The sequence below is a fragment of the Suncus etruscus genome, chromosome 10 (assembly GCF_024139225.1).
Source record: "Suncus etruscus isolate mSunEtr1 chromosome 10, mSunEtr1.pri.cur, whole genome shotgun sequence".
Classification (NCBI taxonomy): domain Eukaryota; kingdom Metazoa; phylum Chordata; class Mammalia; order Eulipotyphla; family Soricidae; genus Suncus; species Suncus etruscus.
Genome location: NC_064857.1, coordinates 77,841,653 through 77,863,395, shown reverse-complemented (window position 1 = coordinate 77,863,395; position 21,743 = coordinate 77,841,653). Strand labels below are relative to the sequence as shown.

Sequence of the window (21,743 nt, the reverse complement as noted above, 5' to 3'; positions counted from 1 at the left end):
GTTCTCTCTGCCAAGGAAGTTCTTTGCTTTAGTTTAATATGACACCTTAGGTAATCCTTAGTCTTTAGCCTCTTAATTCCCATAAGGATCTATTTGCTCAAGACCTAATTTTTATCCTGGTCTTGTTATTTTTTTTAAACAACTCCTAAATACCTTCCACCATACCTTCTGTAATTCACTATCCAGAACTGGTAAAAACAAATTCTGTCTTCTCAAACTGTTCTCAGCATTTTCTTACATCTTACTTTTTCTTCTAGAGAGTTTTTCTGCCTTAATTGTGTTATCATTTTGGACCAGATCATTTGTTGTTGGAAGATGTCCTGTTTATTATGGGCTGTTTCAGTGTCTCTGACTTTCCTCTACTAGATGCAGGTAACACATCTGCTTTGGTTTACCTGCAGTGTCAAGTTGTCCCAGGAAAAGGGAAATCTCAGTGATGTAAAAATGCCCCCTGTTTTTTTTTTTTTCTCTCTTTTTTTCCTTTTTCTTTTTCTATATAGCCAACAGAACCATATTGCTTGAATCATCTTGTTCAGCCTCATAAATTGAGGGGGAAATATGAATGGTACCAGGTCCAGACATTCATATGAACATTTAGTGGAAATAAAAAAATGATCAGACCTGAACATTAAACCCAAAGTCAATGACAACAGAGACTATACCTAATTCACAGCAAGCTATACAAGTGGGACTAGTTACACTAGTATTCTGGGGGGGGGGGGTAAAGGAGGGAGATATGGGATGCATGCTGGGAACAGAGGTGGAAGGAGGATAATACTGGTGGTGGGAATGCCCCTGATTCATTGTTACTATGTACCTTAAATATTACTATGAAATATTTGTAATTCACTTAGGCCACAATAAAAATCAAAAAATGCCCCCACAGAGAATTCCATTTTAAATGCACCTCCTCAAAACCCTGGTTCCTATGAAACCTTCACAAGGTAAGATTGATTTTCTTCTCCCCCCTGTTCTTTGATAAATAAGACATAGGAGGGGAGAATAAATCTTTGCTATTAGTGGTTTTTTTCCCTTTGTCTTCTCACCTCCCTGACTGATTAATTTGAATCTTCTATCATTAGTTGATATCAGCTTCTTCTATGCCCTTATTGTGGTTTATTCTGCTAATCTGACATCATCCTTCCCATATCGTTGGTTACTTTAGGTGCTGACACACAATGTTAATTATTTGAACATTCAGAACACTTGAACATTTTCTCTTAAAACTGGTGCTCAGTCTCTTGTATTCTTTTCCTCCATTGATCGTGACCTTTATCCATCCTCTACCTGTATCACCATTGTCAGTGTGATTGCGTTGACGCTCAGCTCCTTCATAAATTCAAGTGCTCATGTTCTGCTCTCTTCAGTCACTGCCTTCTATCTTCCAATCTATTTCTCTATTATCTCGCATTTCTCTATTATCTCACGTTACTCCTGTTTTCTTTTTCTTTTTTATCTTTTAAAACTTGTGAAAATTGAATTAGACTTGGAGGAGGCACACTGGAAAACTTCACTTTTCTGTTTCTTATTTCTTTTCATATCTGAAGTACCTTGATTTAGTGTGCTGGCCATTATACGGACTCAGAGGTTACAATGTTCTGATAGCACAGCGATGTTTGCCTTGCAAGCAGCTGATACAGGACCAAAGGTAGTTGGTTCGAATCCCGGTGTCCCATATGGTCCCCCGTGCCTGCCAGGAGCTATTTCTGAGCAGACAGCCAGGAGTAACCCCTAAGCACTGCCGGGTGTGGCCCAAAAACAAAAAACAAAACAAACAAACAAAAAAAGGAACTAGGAGATTCTTAAGATTGCTAACAGGTATTTATGGAGGATAAAGTGAGGGAAGAGCGAGCAGAAAAAGTTTCTTGATGGCAAAACGATCTTAAAATCTTTTGGCAAATTTAATTGGGAATCTGAGCCAACTTTTCTGCCAGAAGAGTCTTATATTTCCGAGAAATTAGGGAGCATTGTCCCCAGTGATTAGGTAGGAGCTGATTTAAAGATAGAACTTTCAGTTCATTGGGCCAGAACATTCCATGCACTTGGAAATCAAAAAGGTGCCTTTCATGGATACAAGAGACACCTCTTTTTTGCCATACTCTGTTTTTTCACACCACTCTGGCATTGCTCCACCAAGTCCAATTCTTTATTATAGTTACTCTTTTTTCTTTAGACAGTATTACTGCCAAAGGGCCAGGGTGATCAGAGAGTGGATAGGGTATTTTCCTTGCACACTTATGACCTGGGTTCCATCCCTCTAATGTCATATAGTCCCCAAGGCAGCCAGAATTGACCTCTGAGCACAGAGTCAGGAGTGAGCCCTGAGCACCACTAGATATAGATAACCAATAAAATATAAAATAAACAGGGCTGGTGAGGTGGAGGTAAGGTGTCTGCCTTGCAAGCTCTAGCCAAGGAAGGACCGCGATTCGATCCCCAGGCATCTCATATGGTCCCCCCAAGAAAGGGGCAGTTTCTGAGTGCTTAGCCAGGAGTAACCCCTGAGTATCAAATGGGTGTGGCCTGAAAAAACAAAAAAAAATATATATAATAAACAAAATTATTAGTGTCCAATAAAAGATATTATGTTTATCGTAGGTTATCTTTCTACTTACTGTTTAAAATGCAAGGCCCAAACTACTCATTGCTTAAATGCAAGAGCCAAATTATTGAGTCTTATTCATTGCTGTCTCTCAAGTGTTTAGAACATTATCTAGCACAATAAAACCTATAATATATTATTGAGTTAGTAAAAACTAAGAAATTAAATGTGGAAAAATATTTATATTTTGTTTTATCTTATACTGAAATGGTGACCATTACTTGCATTCTTTTATACTTTTCCTAAGGCAAAGAGAGCTTCATTGCTCCACATTAGTTTGAATTCAGTGTATTATGCTATTAATATTCATATCAAAAATTGAAAATAGGAAAAGGAAAGGAGTGTGAGAAGAAAGATGTGTACTATAAAGGGAGGTGAGGTAGAGGTAGACAGGAGAGATACTGGGGAATGAATGAATGTGGAACATTGTATAATTAAAAGTAAATAATGAACAACTTTGTAGCTGTGTATCTCATGGTGATGCAATTAAAATTATTAATTAAAATAACTGAAAATAGAGTATTCTAAAATAATACAGAATGAAACTATGCATCCTCTTTACCATGAGAAATCATAGTTAAGAATATGCCTAATGAAGCTAAATTTACATCTGGAAGAGAAATTTTACTTTTCTAAATTTAAACCTTTAATAAGTATCTCTGAATGCCATCACTTTAGCCTTCATTCACAATTTATTGAAATAACTGTGGTGTGAGCAATCTACTGTAGTGTTTTGAACATTCTATAGCCATAGGACAGTATTAGGCTTAGGAATGGGAGGAACAGACACATGATTTTAGCTTGGGTTTCCATTTCTGCCAATTTGGCCAGTGTGATTTATTACACAGAAAACAAAAGCTGTAGCACATAACAGAATGTTTATGGGCATAAGGCAAAAGTACCTTTCTCTCCCAAAAAAGATATTTTAATATATATAGGCCTAAAGATAGAAGGCAGGAAATCACAGTTTTTGTTGAATACAATCTAATAAGCTGTTATCAGTCCCCTAGGCCTTATCCTGCAATAATGTGTTCTATGGTGGTGACTTGGGAGGTGCAGAATTTGGGAATTATTTAATATATGACTTTTTTGGGGAGGTGTTCTTTTTGTGATGGAAACCCAACTACAAACATGTTTGTAATTATGGTTCTTAAATAAAGATATTATTTAAAAGAAAAAATAAAGTATGGTGCTCTCAGTTGGAATCGTTCGGAGAGTCAAATGTATGAAGGGTCAATTGATTATTAATTTGATGCTTCTATAAGGATGAGTAGTTTTGATAAATATGAGCAAAATGATTAAAGATTTTCTGGGAGATTGGGATAATTTTTAAGCTTTCTTTTAAGCTGATTTCTGATAGCTAGCGAGTTACAATACTTGTCAGAAAGTAGAAAAAAAAGAGAAATAGCTGAGCATTTTTTCCATCTCACTTATTTTATATCCTAACAACCTGTTGTTGCTAATGACAACTGAGGTGTGAAAGAGAAAATGGAAGTGAAAGACTTGAACTTTGCTTTGGCATTTTAGTTTTCATCTTTGCTCTACTAGAAAACATTAGCTTCATTGAATTGTTGGTGGGTGGTTATAATAAACTTCAATTGTAGTAATAGAAACAAAATCTGGTAGAGTAAGAATTTCCAAGAGTGCACTACCCTGAATTGAGTCCTGGCTACAACTGAGATCAAGTTCTTTGGGTCTCAGCTCCGAGCCATAGCATGGATAGTATGGACTCTCTTTGATAAAGATTTCTAAAATGGGACCAGAGAGATAGTATAGTGGTAGGGCATTTGCCTTGCATGCAGCAGCCCAGGATGGAAGGTGGTTCAAATCCTGGCATTCCACATGGTCCCCCAAGCCTGTCAGGAGTGATTTCTGAGGGCATAGTTAGGAGTAACCCCTGAACACCACCAGATGTGACCCAAAAACAAGACAAAAGATTTCTAAAAAAAAAAAAGAAAAAGGATTTCAAAAAGTATTAGAAATGGATTGGGATGTAGCTCAGCAAAAGAGCACATGCTTTGCATTTGTGAAGCCCTAAATTCAATCCTCAATATGTGTGTATAGTCTATCTATCTATCTCTCTATCTCTATCTATCTATCTATCTATCTATCTATCTATCTATCTATCTATCTATCTATCATCTATCTATCTATCTATCTATCATCTATCTATCATCTATCTATCTATCATCTATCTATCATCTATCTATCATCTATCTATCTATCTATCTATCTATCTATCTATCTATCTATCTATCTATCTATCTATCTATCTATCTATCTATCTATCTATCTATCTATCTATCTATCTATCTATCTATCTATCTATTATCTATCTATCATCTAGTATCTATCTAATAATCTATCTAATAATAAGTAAATAAAGCAAACAAAACAAAAGCATTAAAATGCAGCAGAATATAAGGGGCCAAAAATATAATAGAACAAGTACATTACTTTACTTGTATGTGACCAAAACTGTTTTTAATCTCTGTCATAATAATTTGTTCCCTAAACCATTTAGGATTCTTGAACTCAAAACCAGGAGTAAGGTCTGACTACATTTTGGTATGCCACTTTTCCCAACACCACTAAAAGAAAATACTTTGTAAGCACTCCATAAAAGTTGTACTTTAGCTTTAGGGTGTTATTTTTTGTTGTTTATTCATTGGACACAATGAGATAGTAAATGGGGCTTTGTCTTGGCATTGTGTTCAGGGATTACTCATGGTATACCTTGGTTGGCCATATATAGTGTCAGAAATCAAGCCAGCTTTGTTCTCATGCAAGGCAAATGCTATCATACAAGACCTATCTGGCCCAAAAGTTGCCATTATCCTTAACCTAGAGGTAATTATATAATTTATAAGATAAAATTGTAAATTTATTTTTGTTTGTTTATTTGTTTTTGGGCCACACCCAGTGATGCTCAGGAGTTACTCCTGGCTATGTGATTAGATATCGTTCCTGGCAAGGGGGACCATATGGGACGCTGGGAATTGAACCAGGTCTGTCCTGGATCAGCTGCATGCAAGGCAAAAGCCCTACCTCTGCGCTATCGGTCCAGCCCCAACTTATTTCATTTTTATATCTACTTCTTAATTGGACTTTGGTAGATAGATTAATGATATTTAAAGCATTATGTGAATAACTTCAGCTTATTTTTCAAAATAAATATTTTAGTGCGAGAGATTTCTTAGTGGGCTGAACACCTGTTCTGTAGGTAGGAGGCCCAAAGTTTATCTCTATCACCTTGTACAGGATGGTGTGTACAAGGAGGGAGCATTTTCCAAGTACAGGACAGGAAGTAGCACCCGAGGACTGGTGGACATGGATCCCAAAACAAAATCAATTTTTTTTGGGTCACACCCGGCAGTGCTCAGGGGTTATTCCTGGCTCCAGGCTCAGAAATTGCTCCTGGCAGGCACGGGGGACCATATGGGGCGCCGGGATTCGAACCGATGACCTCCTGCATGAAAGGCAAACGCCTTACCTCCATGCTATCTCTCCGGCCCCAAAATCAAAATTTTTTTTGTGGTTTTTGGGTCACACCCGGCAGTGCTCAGGGGTTATTCCTGGCTCCAGGCTCAGAAATTGCTCCTGGCAGGCACGGGGGACCATATGGGACGCCGGGATTCGAACCGATGACCTCCTGCATGACAGGCAAACGCCTTACATCCATGCTATCTCTCCGGCCCCTAAAATCAATTTTTTATTGAAGTAACATTGGTTTGTAACATTATAAAAGTTTTGGGTAATCATTTTTACATAACTATGCTACATTCACCTACACAAATCTAATTCATCTATGCTTCACCATAAAACTCCTGTTACTTTGATATCCACAAGTGGTATGTTGTTAAAACTTGCTTTCAAGAAAATGTAAAAGGCCTGTCATTTGTTAATGATTAGGATGTAAATGTTTCACCAATGCTCCTTTCAAGAACCAAAATTTTAACAACTGCTTAACTAAGTTCTGAAAGTCAACCATAGGAACCAGCACATTAAGATCCCAAATTTAAAAGATGAGGTATTCGTACTGGAAGCTATTTGTGTTCTTGGTTTTCCTTGAGAAAAATCACTCACTCACTATTTTTAAAAAGCTTTTTATTTAAAGAACTGTGATTTACCAAGTTATTGATAGTTGAGTTTTAGGCATATAGCAGGGGTGGCGAACATATTCGACACAAAGAGCCAAAATTTTAAACTGCGAGAGTCAGAGAGCCACACCATGAAGTGACCTGCCAAAACAAACAAACACTCACACAAAAGCATATAATTTTAACAATAATATATTAAACACATATTGCTTTTTGCCATTATGAGTGAGGGTAAAAATCCTGTTCGCCACCCCTGGCATATAGTATTTCAACACCAATGATGTTGATATTTCAACATCGATACCATTACTAGTGGCAACTCCCATCACCAGGGTTTCCAAACTCCATCATCCCCATCTTCCACCCCCAACTTTTTCCTACCTTTTTGACAGGGACATTATAGAGTTTGGTGGTTACAGCTTAGATCTCTATGTTTTCAATGTTATGAATCTGTTCTTTGGATTCATGACTGTACCACTGTCATATCACCAGTATAACCAAAGCCCCAGCAACTGTTCTCCTAGAACTGTCTTTTCTTTTTCCTCCTTCCTGACTTGATTTTTTTCTTTCTTTTTCCTCCCTAAACTCTGGTACCTTCTTAAGAAGCAGGTTTTGAGTAGGGATTCAGATATACCCAGATATTGCTTTTGCCCTTTGACTCTCTGTATGTTAAATTCTGTTCATGAATGGTTGAAACATTGAATAAATTATATTAGTAATTAGTAGTTTCATTTATAAGAGTATAAAAGAACTTACTTCACATAATTGCTATTACTTGATAACCCCAGGTTAAATTTTTTTATCTTTAGGAATATAATTATACATTTTTTGCTATTTTATTTCAAATTAGTATCAATAGCCAGTAGAAAGCATAATAACTAATGCTTGTTTATTTGGACATTAAATGAATAGAAAAAGAATGTCTTTTTAAGAAGAATATCAGTAATAAAAGTGAAGCTGAATTAAGTCATTTACACCTAAAAATACTTTTTAGTAAAGTCTTTGTGTTGTGAATTATTTGTCTTTCATGACTCAGAGCTAAACAAAGAAAATGCTTGATAAATAATCAGATAGAAACTGGAATCTTGGCTCTACACAATTACAGTTGGCAGCTTTCTTGTACATTTTTTCTCTGTAAAGCAGTGTACAGAGAAAAAAAATCTTACCGTTCACTTATTTTAACTTCATGTATACTTTGAAACTTTATTTTTGTCTGAGTCATGAAATATGTTAAATTATGAAAAGTCATAAATTTTAGAGTGTGAGGTAATGATGTTTCATGAATATTACTTATTAAAATCAATGATATATAATTAAAATATAAATTTTGACCACATTGTCTCTCCAAAGTATGGAACATCAAAACATCCCTTGAATTTTGAGAGAACTTTCTTAATAAGCGATCTTTATAAAAATTTAATTATAAAGAGCTTTCAAGTGTCAAAATTTAACCATCACATGAAACTTTGCTTTATTTGAATTAATGATATTGAACACCTTTCAAATGTTTATTGAGTGCCACATATATACATTTTTACTTTAATCAAATTTCGGTGTAAATTCTTTATATATTACCAGCATTAATTCTTTGTTGAGGTAATCCTGTTTGGTTTCTAGTTTATTTTTATCTCAGCATGTAGTAACTTTAAAAATGTCCAAAAAAAAAAAAGCATCTACAAAAATTTATATCTAATCTCACATTTAAATTGTAAAGGGATGAGTGATTTTCCTTTATTGCTGGAACAAAGACAAGAGTCATCTCTCAGCACCCCATTTAACGTTACATTTGAAATCTTTGTAAATGCAATAAAACAAGAAAAAATGAAAGTTTACATGACATAGGTATTGTATTCCATGTGAGAGAAATGGCAGAAACACCTGTTTTATTAATACACAACATATCTGTGTAAAATGACTGACCCAGGCTGGGTGGTGGCGCTGAAGGTAAGGTGCCTGCCTTGCCTGCGCTAGCCTTGGACGGACCGCGGTTCAATCCCCCGGTGTCCCATATGGTCCCCCAAGCCAGGAGCAACTTCTGAGCACATAGCCAGGAGTAACCCCTGAGCGTTACCGGGTGTGGCCCAAAAACCCCCCCCAAAAAAAAATGACTGACCCACAAAGACACTATGAGATAATTGATTTTATCCTGTTTAGGGATCAAAATAAGTATGCAGTATTTTACTAATCAATATATGGGTGTTGAATTTTAAATATGATACATTAAAATAACTTCAGGATTGTATACTATTTTGTAAAATATGTGCAAGATGCACATCCTGGGTTCCCGACTGTGAGAAACTGTGAGTGTTGCCTGTGTGTTTTTCCACTGTCCTGTCTCCTGAACCTCTTGGGAGTGGGCCAAAAAGGACCCAGAAAAATAGTTCTCCCAAAGGCTCATCCAAGGGCTGGAATGCTAAGGAACTGTGTCTGACCATGAAAACCAGCTACCCGCAGTATTCTACAGAAAGGCAGGTCTCCTGTTTATGACATCAGGCTGGGAAAATCTACACCTGCCCAGTGGTTCCCAACTGTGAGAAACTGTGAGTGTTGCCTGTGCATGTTTTTCCACTGTCTAGTCTCCTGAACCTCTTGGGTCTGGGCCGAAAGGGCCTAGAAAAATAGCTCTCCCAGAGGCTCCAGAAGAGCACGGCCACGCTGCCTCACTTTGTGGCTGTGTGCTCTTTCTAACCAATGAACCCCACCACAAAATGCAAAAAAAAAAAAAAAAAAAATCACACTACAAGCGTGACAATGGGGAAACCTCACAGGCAAACACCATGCACAGAGAATAAAGATGATAGCTCGGATGACCTAAAAAATTCCAAACATCTGATTAACCTCTCGGATAAGGAGTTTAGAATAGATATATGGAAGATGTTTGTAGAACTCAAAGAAAGCATAAATCGATCTGAATAGAACGCAAAGACTAAAATCAGAAAACTCCAAACTGAAATAACAGATCTATAAAACAGAGTAGCTCAACTGAAAAACTCAGTGGATGGCCTGGCCTCTCCAGCAGGGTAACAGCAGCTAAGGACAGAATCGGCGTGCTAGAAGATGAGATGCAGAAAAACTCAACACAGCAGAAGAAATTGGAACAGAACCTTAAGACAAATGATCAGACAATAGAAAAAGTAATCAAGGAATGTGAACAGATGAAAATAGAAATCTTTGATAAACTCAAAAGAAACAGTATAAGAATCATTGGAGTCACATAGACCCAGGTAGAAGATCCCTAGGAAGAATCAACTGTCAAAGACATCATTAAAGAGATACTCCCAGAGTTAAAGACTACATGAAATCAAATCTTCCATGCCCGAAGAGTACCAGCTAAAAGAGACCCAAAGAAAAACACCACAAGACACATCCTCGTTACAATGACAAATTAGCTAATATAATTACTGAAAATTCTGAAAGAAGACATCAATAATAACACAATAATTGTGGGAGACATCAACACGGCCCTGTCAACACTTGATAAGTCAACCACACTGAAACCCAACAAAAAGATACTAACCCTGAAAAGAGTAATGGAAGAAAGATGACTAGTAGATATATATTGGACAATCCACCCCAAAAATCTTGGATACACATTCTTCTCCAATGTACATGGGTCTATCTCCAGGATAGACTACATGCTGGCACATAGAACATACCTTCATAAAATCAAAAGAATAGAAATCTTGCATGCTACCTTTGCTGATCACAAGGCTCTGAAATTAGATGTGAACTACAAAGGGACATAGAAGAAAAACTTTAACAATTGGAAATTAAACAGCCTGCTACTGAACAACCAGTGGGTCCGAGAGGTAATCAAAGAGGAAATCAAAATTTTCCTGGAGACAAATGATAATGAAGACACAAACTGCCAGAATCTATGGGGCACAGCAAAAGCGGTCTTGAGAGGAAGATTTATAGCTTTACAAGCACACACCAGGAAGGAATAAAGGAATACCTGAATAATTTAATGATGCAACTTATAAAGTTAGAAAATGACCAACAAAAAAAACCAAAAATAGGGAGAGAGAACGAAATAACAAAACTGAAAGCAGAAATCAATGAAGTGGAAACACATAAAACAATCCGAAAGATCAACGAAAGCAGAAGTTGGTTCTTTGAAAAAATAAACAAGATTGATAGACCATTGGCAAAATGCACAAAGAAAGAGAGAGAGAGAGAAACCTGATAACCCATATTAGAAATGAAAAGGGGGAGATCGTGACAGATATTGCAGAGACAAAAAGGGTAATCAGAAACTACTTTGAGAAACTTTATGCTACTAAACATGAAAACCTAGAAGAAATGGATAAATTCTTGGACATTTATACATTCCACAGTTAGTAAGGAAGATGTAGCATACCTAAACACTCCCATCACTATTGAGGAAATTGAAACTGTAATCAAACATCTGCCTAAAACGAAAAGCCCAGGTCCAGATGGATTTACTAATGAATTCTTTCAAACCTTTCAAGAGGAGCTACTACCAATCCTAGCCAGGCTCTTTCATGAAATTGAAAAATCGTGAACACTCCCAAACAGCTTTTATGAAGCCAACATCACCTTGATACCTAAACCAGACAGATGCTGACAATAAAGAAAATTACAGACAATATCCCTGATGAATGCAGATGCAAAGATCTTCAATAAAATCCTGGCAAATAGGACCCAATGCATCATCAAGAAGATCATACACTACGACCAAGTAGGTTTCATCCCAGGAATGCAAGAATGGTTTAACATCAGTAAATCTATCAACATCATACACAACATCAACAACAAGGAAAATAAAAATCACATGATCATATCAATAGATGCAGAGAAAGCATTTGATAAGGTCCAACACCCATTCTTGATCAAAACTCTCAGCAAGATGGGAATGGAAGGTCTTTTCTCCATCTAGTTAAAGCCATCTAACACAAGCCAATGGCAAATATTATTCTCAATGGAGAAAAACTAAAAGACTTTCCTCTAAATTCTGGTATAAGACGAGGCTGTCCGCTCTCACCACTCCTCTTCAACATAGTACTAGAAGTGCTTGCTATAGCTATCAGGCAAGAAAAAGATATCGAGGGAATCCAGGTAGGAAAAGAAGTCAAGCTCTCACTGTTTGCAGATGACATGATACTCTACTTAGAAAACTCTAAAGACTCTACCAAAAAGTTTCTAGAAACAATAGACTCATATAGCAAGGTGGCAGGTTACAGAATTAACACACAGAAATCAATGGCCTTTTTATACACCAATAATGATAGGGAAGAGATGGACGTTAAGAAGGCAATCCCATTCTCATTAGTGCCACACAAACTCAAATATCTTGGAGTCAACTTGACCAAAGACATGAAGGACCTATACAAAGAAAACTATAAAGCCCTGCTCCAAGAAATAAGAGAGGACACATGGAAATGGAAACACATACTCTGCTCATAGATTGCAGAATTAACATTATTAAAATGGCAATACTCCACAAAGCATTGTACAGATTTAATGTGATCCCTCTAAAGATAACCATGACATTTTTCAAAGAAGTGGATCAAACACCTAAGAAGTTCACCTGGAAAAATAAACAAACTCGAATAGCTAAAGTACTCCTAGGGAAAAGGAAAATGGGAGCCATTACTTTTTCCCAACTTTAAACTGTACTACAAAGCAATAATTATCAAAACAGCATGGTATTGGAATAAAGATAGACCTTCAGATCAGTGGAATAGGCTTGAGTTCTCAGACAATGTTCCCCAATCACCTAATTTTTGACAAAGGAGCAAGAAATCCCAAGTGGAGCAGGGAAAACCTCTTCAAAAAGTGTTGCTTGCAGAACTGCTTAGCCACTTGCAAAAAAAGCAAACATAGACCCCTAGTTAACATCATGTACGAAGGTAAAATCCTAATGGATTAAAGACCTTGATATCAGACCTGATACCATAAAGTGTATAGAACAACATGTAGGTAAAACATTCCATGACATTGAGACTAAAGGCATCTTCAAGAAGGAAACTGTACTTTCCAAGCAAGTGGAAGCAGAGATAAACAGTTGGCAATACATTAAGCTGAGAAGCTTCTGCATCTTAAAAGAAATATTGCCAAGAATACAAGAGCCACCCACCGTGTGGGAGAAACTATTCACCCAATACCCATCAGATAAGGGGCTAATATCCAAAATATACAGGGCACTGATAGAACTTTACAATAAAAAAACCATGTAATATCAAAATATGGGGAGAAGAAATGAACAGACACTTTGATAAAAAAAAAGAAATACAAATGGCTAAAAGGCACATGAAACAATGCTCATCACTAATCATCAGGGAGATGCGAATCAAAACAACTATGAGATACCACCTCACACCACAGAGATTGGCACACATCACAAAGAATGAGAACAATCAGTGCTGGTGGGGATGTGGAGAGAAAGGAACTCTTATCCACTGCTGGTGGGAATGCTGTCTAGTCCAACTTCTATGGAAGGCGATTTGGAGATTCCTCCAAGAACTGGAAATTGAGCTCCCATTTGACCCAGCTATTCCACTCCTAGGGATATACCCTAGGAATACAAGAATACAATACAAAAACCCCTTCCTCACACCTACATTTATTGCAGCACTATTCACAATAGCCAGACTCTGGAAACAACCAAGATGCCCTTCAACAGATGGATGGCTAAAGAAACTGTGGTACATATACACAATGGAATATTATGCAGCCGTCAGGAGAGATGAAGTCATGAAATTTTTCTATACATGGATGTACATGGAATCTATCATGCTGAGTGAAATAAGCCAGAGGGAAAGAGGGAGAGACGCAGAATAGTCTCACTCATCTATGGGTTTTAAGAAAAATAAAAGTCATTTTTGCAACAATCCTCAGGGACAATGAGAGGAGGGCTGGAACTTCCAGCTCACACCATGAAGTTCACCACAAAGGGTGATGAGTGCAATATAGAAATAACTACACTGAGAACTACCATAACCATGTAAATGAATGAGGGAACTGGAAAGCCTGTGTAGAGTACAGATGGGGGTGGGGTGGGATGGAGGGAGATTTGGGACATTGGTGGTGGGAATGTTGCACTGGTAATGGGGAATGTTCTTTACACAACTGAAATCTAATCACAATCATATTTGTAATCAAGATGTTTAAATAAAGAAAAAAAGTTTAAAAAAAGTTACACATCCTGGCTACATCAAAATGTTTATTTTTAAAATATGCTCTTCAGGGGCCGGAACAATAGCATGAAGGTAAGTCACTTGCCTTTCATGCAGAAGATCAATGGTTCAAATCCCAGCGTCCCATATGGTCCCCTGTGCCTGCCAGGGGCGATTTCTGAGCATAGAGCCAGGAGTAACCCCTGAGCACTGCCGGGTGTGACCCACAAACCAAAATAAATAAATAAATATGCTCTTCATAATTAAATGAAGAGATATTCTTTTCTTTTCTTTTTTTTTTTTTTTTTTTAACTTAGAAAACAATGATTTATTGCTCCTTTGATCTGGAAAAAAAAAAAAAAAGTCCCAAAGCTCTGCACAAAGGTTTTTAGTGACCTTATTTTTGCTGTACCACTGAGATCAGCTTGCCTTTGTTTCCTCAGTTTCTGTATCTGTTTTCTGAGATGCTTTGAGGACTTCAAGGGCCCGTTTCCGTCGCAGTCTCTCTGCATTGGTGATGATCATTGGATGCAAAGGGAAAAAACCAGAAAGACCCAGCAGTTTCTCCACGGGCTTGGAGAGGTGTGCCCCGCAGCCCAGCCAGTGTCGTATCCGCTCCAAGTTGAGGGCGACCAGCTTCTCCCCGTGGCTGTTCGGCAGAGGGTCGTAGGAGCCCAGCTGCTCCACGAAGCGGCCCTCACGGGGGCACTTGTTGTGCGCAGCCACGATGCGGTAGAAGGGCCGGTTGGTGCAGCCTCCCAGTGACAGGCGGATGGTGAGGTGGCCTCCGCGGTAGGCCTTGCAGAGGGCAGGCGTCAGCTGGACCATGGTGAAGAGCCAAGCCCGGGTCGCGACCCAAAGCAAACGGGGATCTGAGCCAAGGCGACACCGCGACCTGAAATGAGATATTCTTTTCTTATTTATTAGTAGTACAAGCATAATAAAAGTGTCGGTTTTTCCCAGTTTCAACTGTAATTATAATTTCCATCAGAATTGCAAAAAAGTGTTTCAGACATGAAAAATGACTAAAGTTTGTAAGGAAAACATAAAAGTCTGACAAACTAGAATATCTATAATGTTTTTTTAAATTAATGAATGTGTAGGTCACTCTGACTTTATTTATTACAATTCCTTACTAGCCAAGACAGTGTAGTTTGGCAGTGGTGAAAGTAAAGACACATTAATCAATGGAACAGAGTAAAAAGTATACAAATTAACCTGTGCACACATAGCAAATTGATTTTTGATAAAGGTATAGTCTAATGAAGAAAAAGCATCTTTCATAAAGTAGCAGCTGAAATCTTGAACATCTATATGTTTAAAACTAAATACTAAACTAATTACTTCCATAAAAGATATTTTAAAATGAATCAAAACCTAAAGTTATATTCAAAACTATAAAATTATAAGATAAAAGAGAAAAAACTCTGTGGCTTTCAGGAAAACATATTTTTTTAACAAATAAATAAAGTTTGGCCTTTTCTAGTGGCTTAGTGGTTAGGATTCAGGATTCATAACTCTGATAAATAACAAAAGTCAGGTCCTCTAAAAGAAAACTGTAAAAAAAAACTACACATACTTTATCAACATTAAAAAAAGTTTGCTCATCAAAAGGCACAGCTAAGAATATTAAAAGACATGTTAGAGTGAGAGAAATAAAACAACATAGCTCACAAAAGACTTGCACTTAAGATATTAAAATAGTTCTCAAAATTCAATAAGTTAAATTACCTGAAGAAATAATACAGCAGTCAATCTTCTCTCTTTGCATGTGGCAGATGTGGGTTTGATTTTTGATGGCAAATATGGTCCCCTGAGCACCACAAGGAATGATTATTTAACACAGCCACAAGTAAGCACTGAATAGTGTTGGACATAGTCCCATCCCATCAAGAACAAAAATAAAATGAATTGATTTTATAGTATAAAAATTTAAAAACACAATTTACCTGTCATATCTGTGTTTGTACAGGAAGGAGGATTAAGTCTATTAAATTCCATAATGTTATGGCTTTATTGCTCTTACTATGGTAAAATTCAGTGTAGGTGATTTTGTAAAGAAAAGATTACCACAACAATCCTTAAAGATAAGAACTATCATCTAAGGGCCTGGAGAGAAAATACTTGGATGCCATGTCCTAAGCAACCCCCAGTACCTCACCAAGAGTTATCCCTGAGTACAGAGCCAGGATTAAGACTTGAGCACTGCTAGCTGTGGCAACAGCCAAACAAAGCAAAACAACAAAAAAGAAAAATAAGCCCATCGATTTCTAGGCATGAAAGTGAGTTATTCTTGAATAAAATCCTGTTTTGTAAACTTGGCCCTTTTTTTTCCAAACCATTTAGTAATTAACATAGAGCCCGACAGCGAACACATCTTAATAAATATTTTTTATTAAATCACTCAATAATTGAACATATGGGCATAGACTCACCCGTAGGTGAAGAAATGGGCGAGAAGCATGACATAGATCATGTATTAATTGCTTAGTTTGTACACATTTAACAATAACAACTCAAGTATTTTGTGTTACATTTCTATCTCTCATTCAAAATGTTTTTGTCCTAGTCAAAAATCTTACTTGTTACTTAAGGTGTAGTTCAAGAGAAGTCTTTCATGGCATCCTGGCTGATGTTCATCTAAAAATTTTTTTAATCGAAGCACATGATTTACAAAGCTATTTAGAATAGACTTCTTCAGGCATAAAATGCTCAAGCACCAATCCAATCACCAGTGCCAACTTTCCTCCACCATTGACTATTGTGTACTCAAGCCTTTTCCAAAGTGGACAATACTGGGGCCAAGTGATAGCATAGCAGGGAGGGCACTTGCCTTTGCATATAGCCAAACTGGGTTTGATCCTCGGCATCCCATTAATACCCTGACCACTGCCCAGAGTGATTCCTGAATGCAGAGCTAAGAGTACTGCCTGGTATGGCCCCCAAACCAAAAAAAAAAAAAATCCTAAAAAACCCAGAGTGGGTATTAGTGTCCCTAAAGGGATATTGAACTAATTGGGAAGTGGCACTAGTAACTTTAGGTACAATTCAAAGTGATTGGAATTGATTATATTTGTTTTTCTGCAAAATAAGCAGCAGGGAGATATATTAAGGAACCCCTTGTCTAGCTCTAGGCTTTGTTGCTTTAGCTGCCTCACATATAGCATCTCTCTAGTATTTGTCTTTCTGGTTTACTCTACGTAACAGAACAAACTTCAGTTCCAACAATATCACATTTTATCTTAGCTAATAACTGAGTAGTATTGTTATGCATTCTCACTTTCCTTTATTGACTTATCTGTTTGGAGGTATCTGTGTTGTTTTCATATCTTAAATATCATGAAAATCAGTTTAGGGAACATAGATATGTGTCTATTAAAATTAATAGAAAAAATAATCTTTTATCCAGACTTGTACTTCAGCCTCAGTATACCCATATATGAACCCATGTTTTATCAAAGGAGAAAAAACACTAGTTTCTCTCTAAATAATAAAAATGAGTTTATTAAGGCTATTGTACTAAAGGGCCAGAGATAAACTATAGGAGTTAAAGTGCAGGTCTTGTATGCAGCCAACTTGGTTTGGTCCTTGGTATCCCAGCTGTTAACCCCCCTTGAGCACAGCGCCAGGATAAGCCTGGTCAACCCCCCCCCCAAATAAAAAAGATCAAAGCAATTAGTGGAATTAATATAATTAACAGATTTATTTCCTGTATGGGATGAGGAAAAGTCTAGTTTTACCTTGTTTTGCTTTCTCTTTCAGACAGTGCATCTAATTTAAAAACAGAAAACAGGTTTACTATCATCAAATTGATTTAATCAGTGAATTTAAATGGTGCTTGACATTGAACCTAGTGATTATGACTTTGCTGTATTTATGTGTTTAGCACATTTGCACGTGACACGTATATTAAACACGGCAGATAATTTGCAATAAAGTCAGCTGAGTCTTTGCAAACTGAGGGACGCCTAGAACACTGTGCCTCCTCTCTTGTGCCTTCAAGAGTTTTCATTCTTTCTAGGAAGAATGGATAAGATAACTTGTGTTTTTATGCTGCAAGTAAGCTTCTTTCCAGCCTCATGTTTTTGTGCTAGAAATAAGCAGCGTATCCTTTACTTTGTCCATTCAAAGAGAATTTTATTTTGGGGAATTTTATGACATCATTATTGTGAGATGCAGATTTCTTTTGTGTTTCAGAAATAGGTGTAACTCGGAGCTGATCAAGATTTCTATTAGAGAAGAAAGAGCTGTAGGGAAAGAAGTGGGCAGAAAATGAAAAGGGATTTTTCTCATCATCATTCATTCTGACTTCTTATATGAAACATTTCCTGATAATACAAGCCTATATTAAAATCACACAAGAGAGATGTTCAGTACTCTGTGATTTAATTCTATTTTATATATATTTTTGTGACTTAAATATGTTTTCCTTGGGTTTTGAAGACATGATACTTTTTGTGTGTATTTTCACAGTTTAGGTTGTAGCAAGAATACTTTGTGGGTATCCAGTTAATACTTTCATTTTTCTTTTTCCCCCACAGAAAAAATGCTTGTCTGTTTTCCAACATTAGCATAAATGTACAGAGCCATAATATTCAGATTGCTAGTTTCTTGCCAGTCAGAAACGAAATCCATTCTCTTCCTCCTGACCAGAGGGTCTGTCTTTTTGACCTACAGAATTTCAAAGTTGTTTTAAATAGAGCACAGCTGCCACTTCTGACTCTATGAAATATTGTACTTGCACCGACCTTATTGGCTTTGCCTAGTTTTAATGGGGATATAAGCAACTGTGAAAGATCTAATAATTTTAGCTCTCACACAGAATCAATATTACCTACAACTGCTTTCCGCAGCTGACCAGCATGTAAGACCCAAAACACAATGAGGAGAAAGGAGAGGATGTATCAGAGAGCCTTGTTAACAAATGAGCATCGTCATTGGATTTTATCACTTCTCTAACAAGCACAGCCCCCTTAATACTAACTTCTCAGTCTGACTCCTTGTCTAGCAGCCATGCTGCTGCGGCTTCTTACAGAAGTATATTTTCAGTGCTTTTAATGTACTTGGCTCTAGTCTTATAAAACTAGCAGGCCCTCATTAACATGCTCTCCTTCATTGGGGTTCTCCAGGGTATCTACCCTTTCTTGAACAACCACTACTGTTATGGTATTTACATAAGAAGCAACAACTATGATTTAGTTATTTTGGAATTCTTATAATAGTGAGTATGTATGTGGCCTTGTCTATGTTATATGTTGAATGTGTCTTCTTAAAATTATTTTGGTAAGGCTGTGATTCCCCACTATGAGGGTTTTGAAAGATGGGACCTCTGGTATGAGATTGAATGATGTTAAGAGGTGGATACTCATAATGATATTAGAAAGAACCTTTATAAGAAAAAAAAGTGACTAATCTCTTTCTCTAAACCAGGCTTGGGAAGCAATCAGTTTTCAGACTACTTAAGACTAGGGAATCATGTGATCTGGCTCTAGTATAGGGTGAAAATAGACATGTAAGCTTCTCATCAAGGATGTATGCAGACAGTATGCAGACCTGTCTGCCTATATTGTAATGGTCTGCAAATAGTGCTATAAATATCCAAATGGTGCTTGGAAGAAAAAGTTTTACCACCTCTACTATCCCATGTGAAGATACAGTAAAAATGTATAGCAAACTAGAAAGAGCATTCTCAGTTGCATAACTAGAAATAAATTTGGGAACTTAGTAATTTGGCTCCATGGTCTTGGATCTGCCTCTAGAATGACAAGAAAAATGTTATGATACCACTCAGTCTTCAATAGTTTTGTTACAGCAGTCTGATTTAAGACAGACTGTCTTATCTCTAGGATATCTTTTTTAATAGGGTGCCATTTTTATTTGCTTATGTTTTAGTTATTTTACTGAGGTTTATATACTAATAAAGAAACCCATGTTTTTTCCCTTCTCATCTTTTCATTTCTGGATAATTGTTTCCTAACCTGTAGCTTCTAGATGTATTGTCTGGAACTGGGGCAACCATTGTGTGACCCAGATTTTACCCAGGCCAGTGGCTGCAATACTGAGAATGGCAAAGGGGTAATGGTTTTTTGTTTGTTTGTTTGTTTTAAACAAATTAGAGTCTTTGATGACATTCCTGTGCTACAAGATCAGTTAGTTTTGAAAAGTTACCTTCTCTTCAGACTGCATGCTATGACAATTTAGGTTTCATGCCTGAGAGGTGCCAAGATTTATCCCCAAACAAAGTCAGAGATAATATACACAAAAACATCATGTGCTGTTTCCAATTATTTTAATTTGAAGGAATCACTGAGTTGGTTAGCAGAAGATTGATTTTGAGAGCTTCAATTTTAACTACCGATAGTAGTTAAGTATTGACCCAAACTACATTCTTAGAATAATTATAATATTATTTTAAGAAAAATAATAATTAGTTATTGCTAACTGCATGAAAAAGGAATAATACTAGGTAGTAGAGATAACAGTGGAGCTAATAATAAATTTTCCTGGTCTCCTATAGCTAAGAAAGAGACAATATTAAATTATTACCAATATTTCTTTTCAAAATTATTAAGTTATTTGAAGAAAAATAGGAGATAATAAGAGATAATTCATTGTAGTACTATTTACAATAGCCAGACTCTGGAAACAACCAAAATGCCCTTCAACAGATAAATGGCTAAAGAAACTGTGGTACATATACACAATGAAATATTATGCAGCCCTCAGGAGAGATGAAGTCATGAAAGTTTTCTATACATGAATGTACATGAAATCTATTATGCTGAGTGAAATAAGTCAGATGGAGAGAGATAGATGCAGGATAGTCTCATTCATTTATGGGTTTTAAGAAAAATAAAAGACTTTTTTTACAATTCCCAGAGACAAAAGAGAGGAGGGCTGGAAGGTCCAGCTTACTAAATGAAGCTCACCACAAAAAGTGATGAGTGCAATTAGAGAAATAACTACACTGATAACTATCATAACAATGTGAATGAATGAAGGAAGTGGAAAGCCTGTCTAGAGTATAGGTGGGGGTGGGGTGGGGAGGAGGGAGATTTGGGAAATTGGTGATGGGAATGTTGCACTGGTGAAGGAGGGTGTTCTTTTCATGACTGAAACCCAACTATCATCATATTTGTAATCATGGTGTTTAAATAAAAATATTAATTTAAATAAAGAAAAAGAAAAAATATAGTAGAAACTAACTTAGTGTATTTACTGTGAAGATTTTTTTTGAAAATATGCTTTTTGATCTCAGATATGAAGAAGAGAAAAATATTGGGTATTCCAAAGAGAACCTCACTAGATAGAGGGAGTCTTGAAGAATGAAAGAAGAAGGAATCAATCTGGCTGGAATAAACTGCATGTGTATCATAGATATCTGGAAAGGGCCACATAAATAATTGCATTTAGTGTGGCTTCAATACTAGTAGTTAATACTATCCTGATTAACTAGTAGTTAATGCATCTTGATAAGAATTGTGGGTTATATTCTACTGAGAATTACAGGATTAAATTGTCACAGCTTCTCTGGGAGGCTTAGATGATGAATGAATATCACAATCCTTGTAATGTTTAACTGGTGGTTGGCGAGCATTGCTACTTGTTGATATACATGTGTGTCACGGTAAGTCATCGTGCTCCATATGGACAATGGATCCCATGGAAACAACAGGAAACTGCTGCCCCTGTGCCCTGGATCTCTGGTCTTGCCCTGCAGCATCAGCTCCAACCTCTCACCCTAGATCTTTGGAAGGATGAGGCTACATTTCAGGACCAAGCAGTCCCATTGCTTTGAAAACTTTCAATATAGATGATATTTCCACCGACATTAATACTTTCCTGTTCTGAGAATAAAGCCTGCTTAGGAAGGGCTGTGAGTCCCACGTGTGTTATAAAGTG

General features: G+C 36.8%; 1 protein-coding gene across 1 annotated transcript; it reads right to left on the bottom strand.

The window, feature by feature from the left end:
- Nucleotides 1–14,193: 14,193 nt before the first annotated feature.
- Nucleotides 14,194–14,739, bottom strand: LOC126020100 (28S ribosomal protein S16, mitochondrial). Its single transcript, XM_049781580.1, has one exon. The coding sequence runs from the start codon at nucleotides 14,667–14,669 to the stop codon at nucleotides 14,262–14,264; it is 408 nt and encodes a 135-aa protein (XP_049637537.1). The 5' UTR covers nucleotides 14,670–14,739; the 3' UTR covers nucleotides 14,194–14,261.
- Between the last annotated feature and the right edge of the window lie 7,004 nt (nucleotides 14,740–21,743).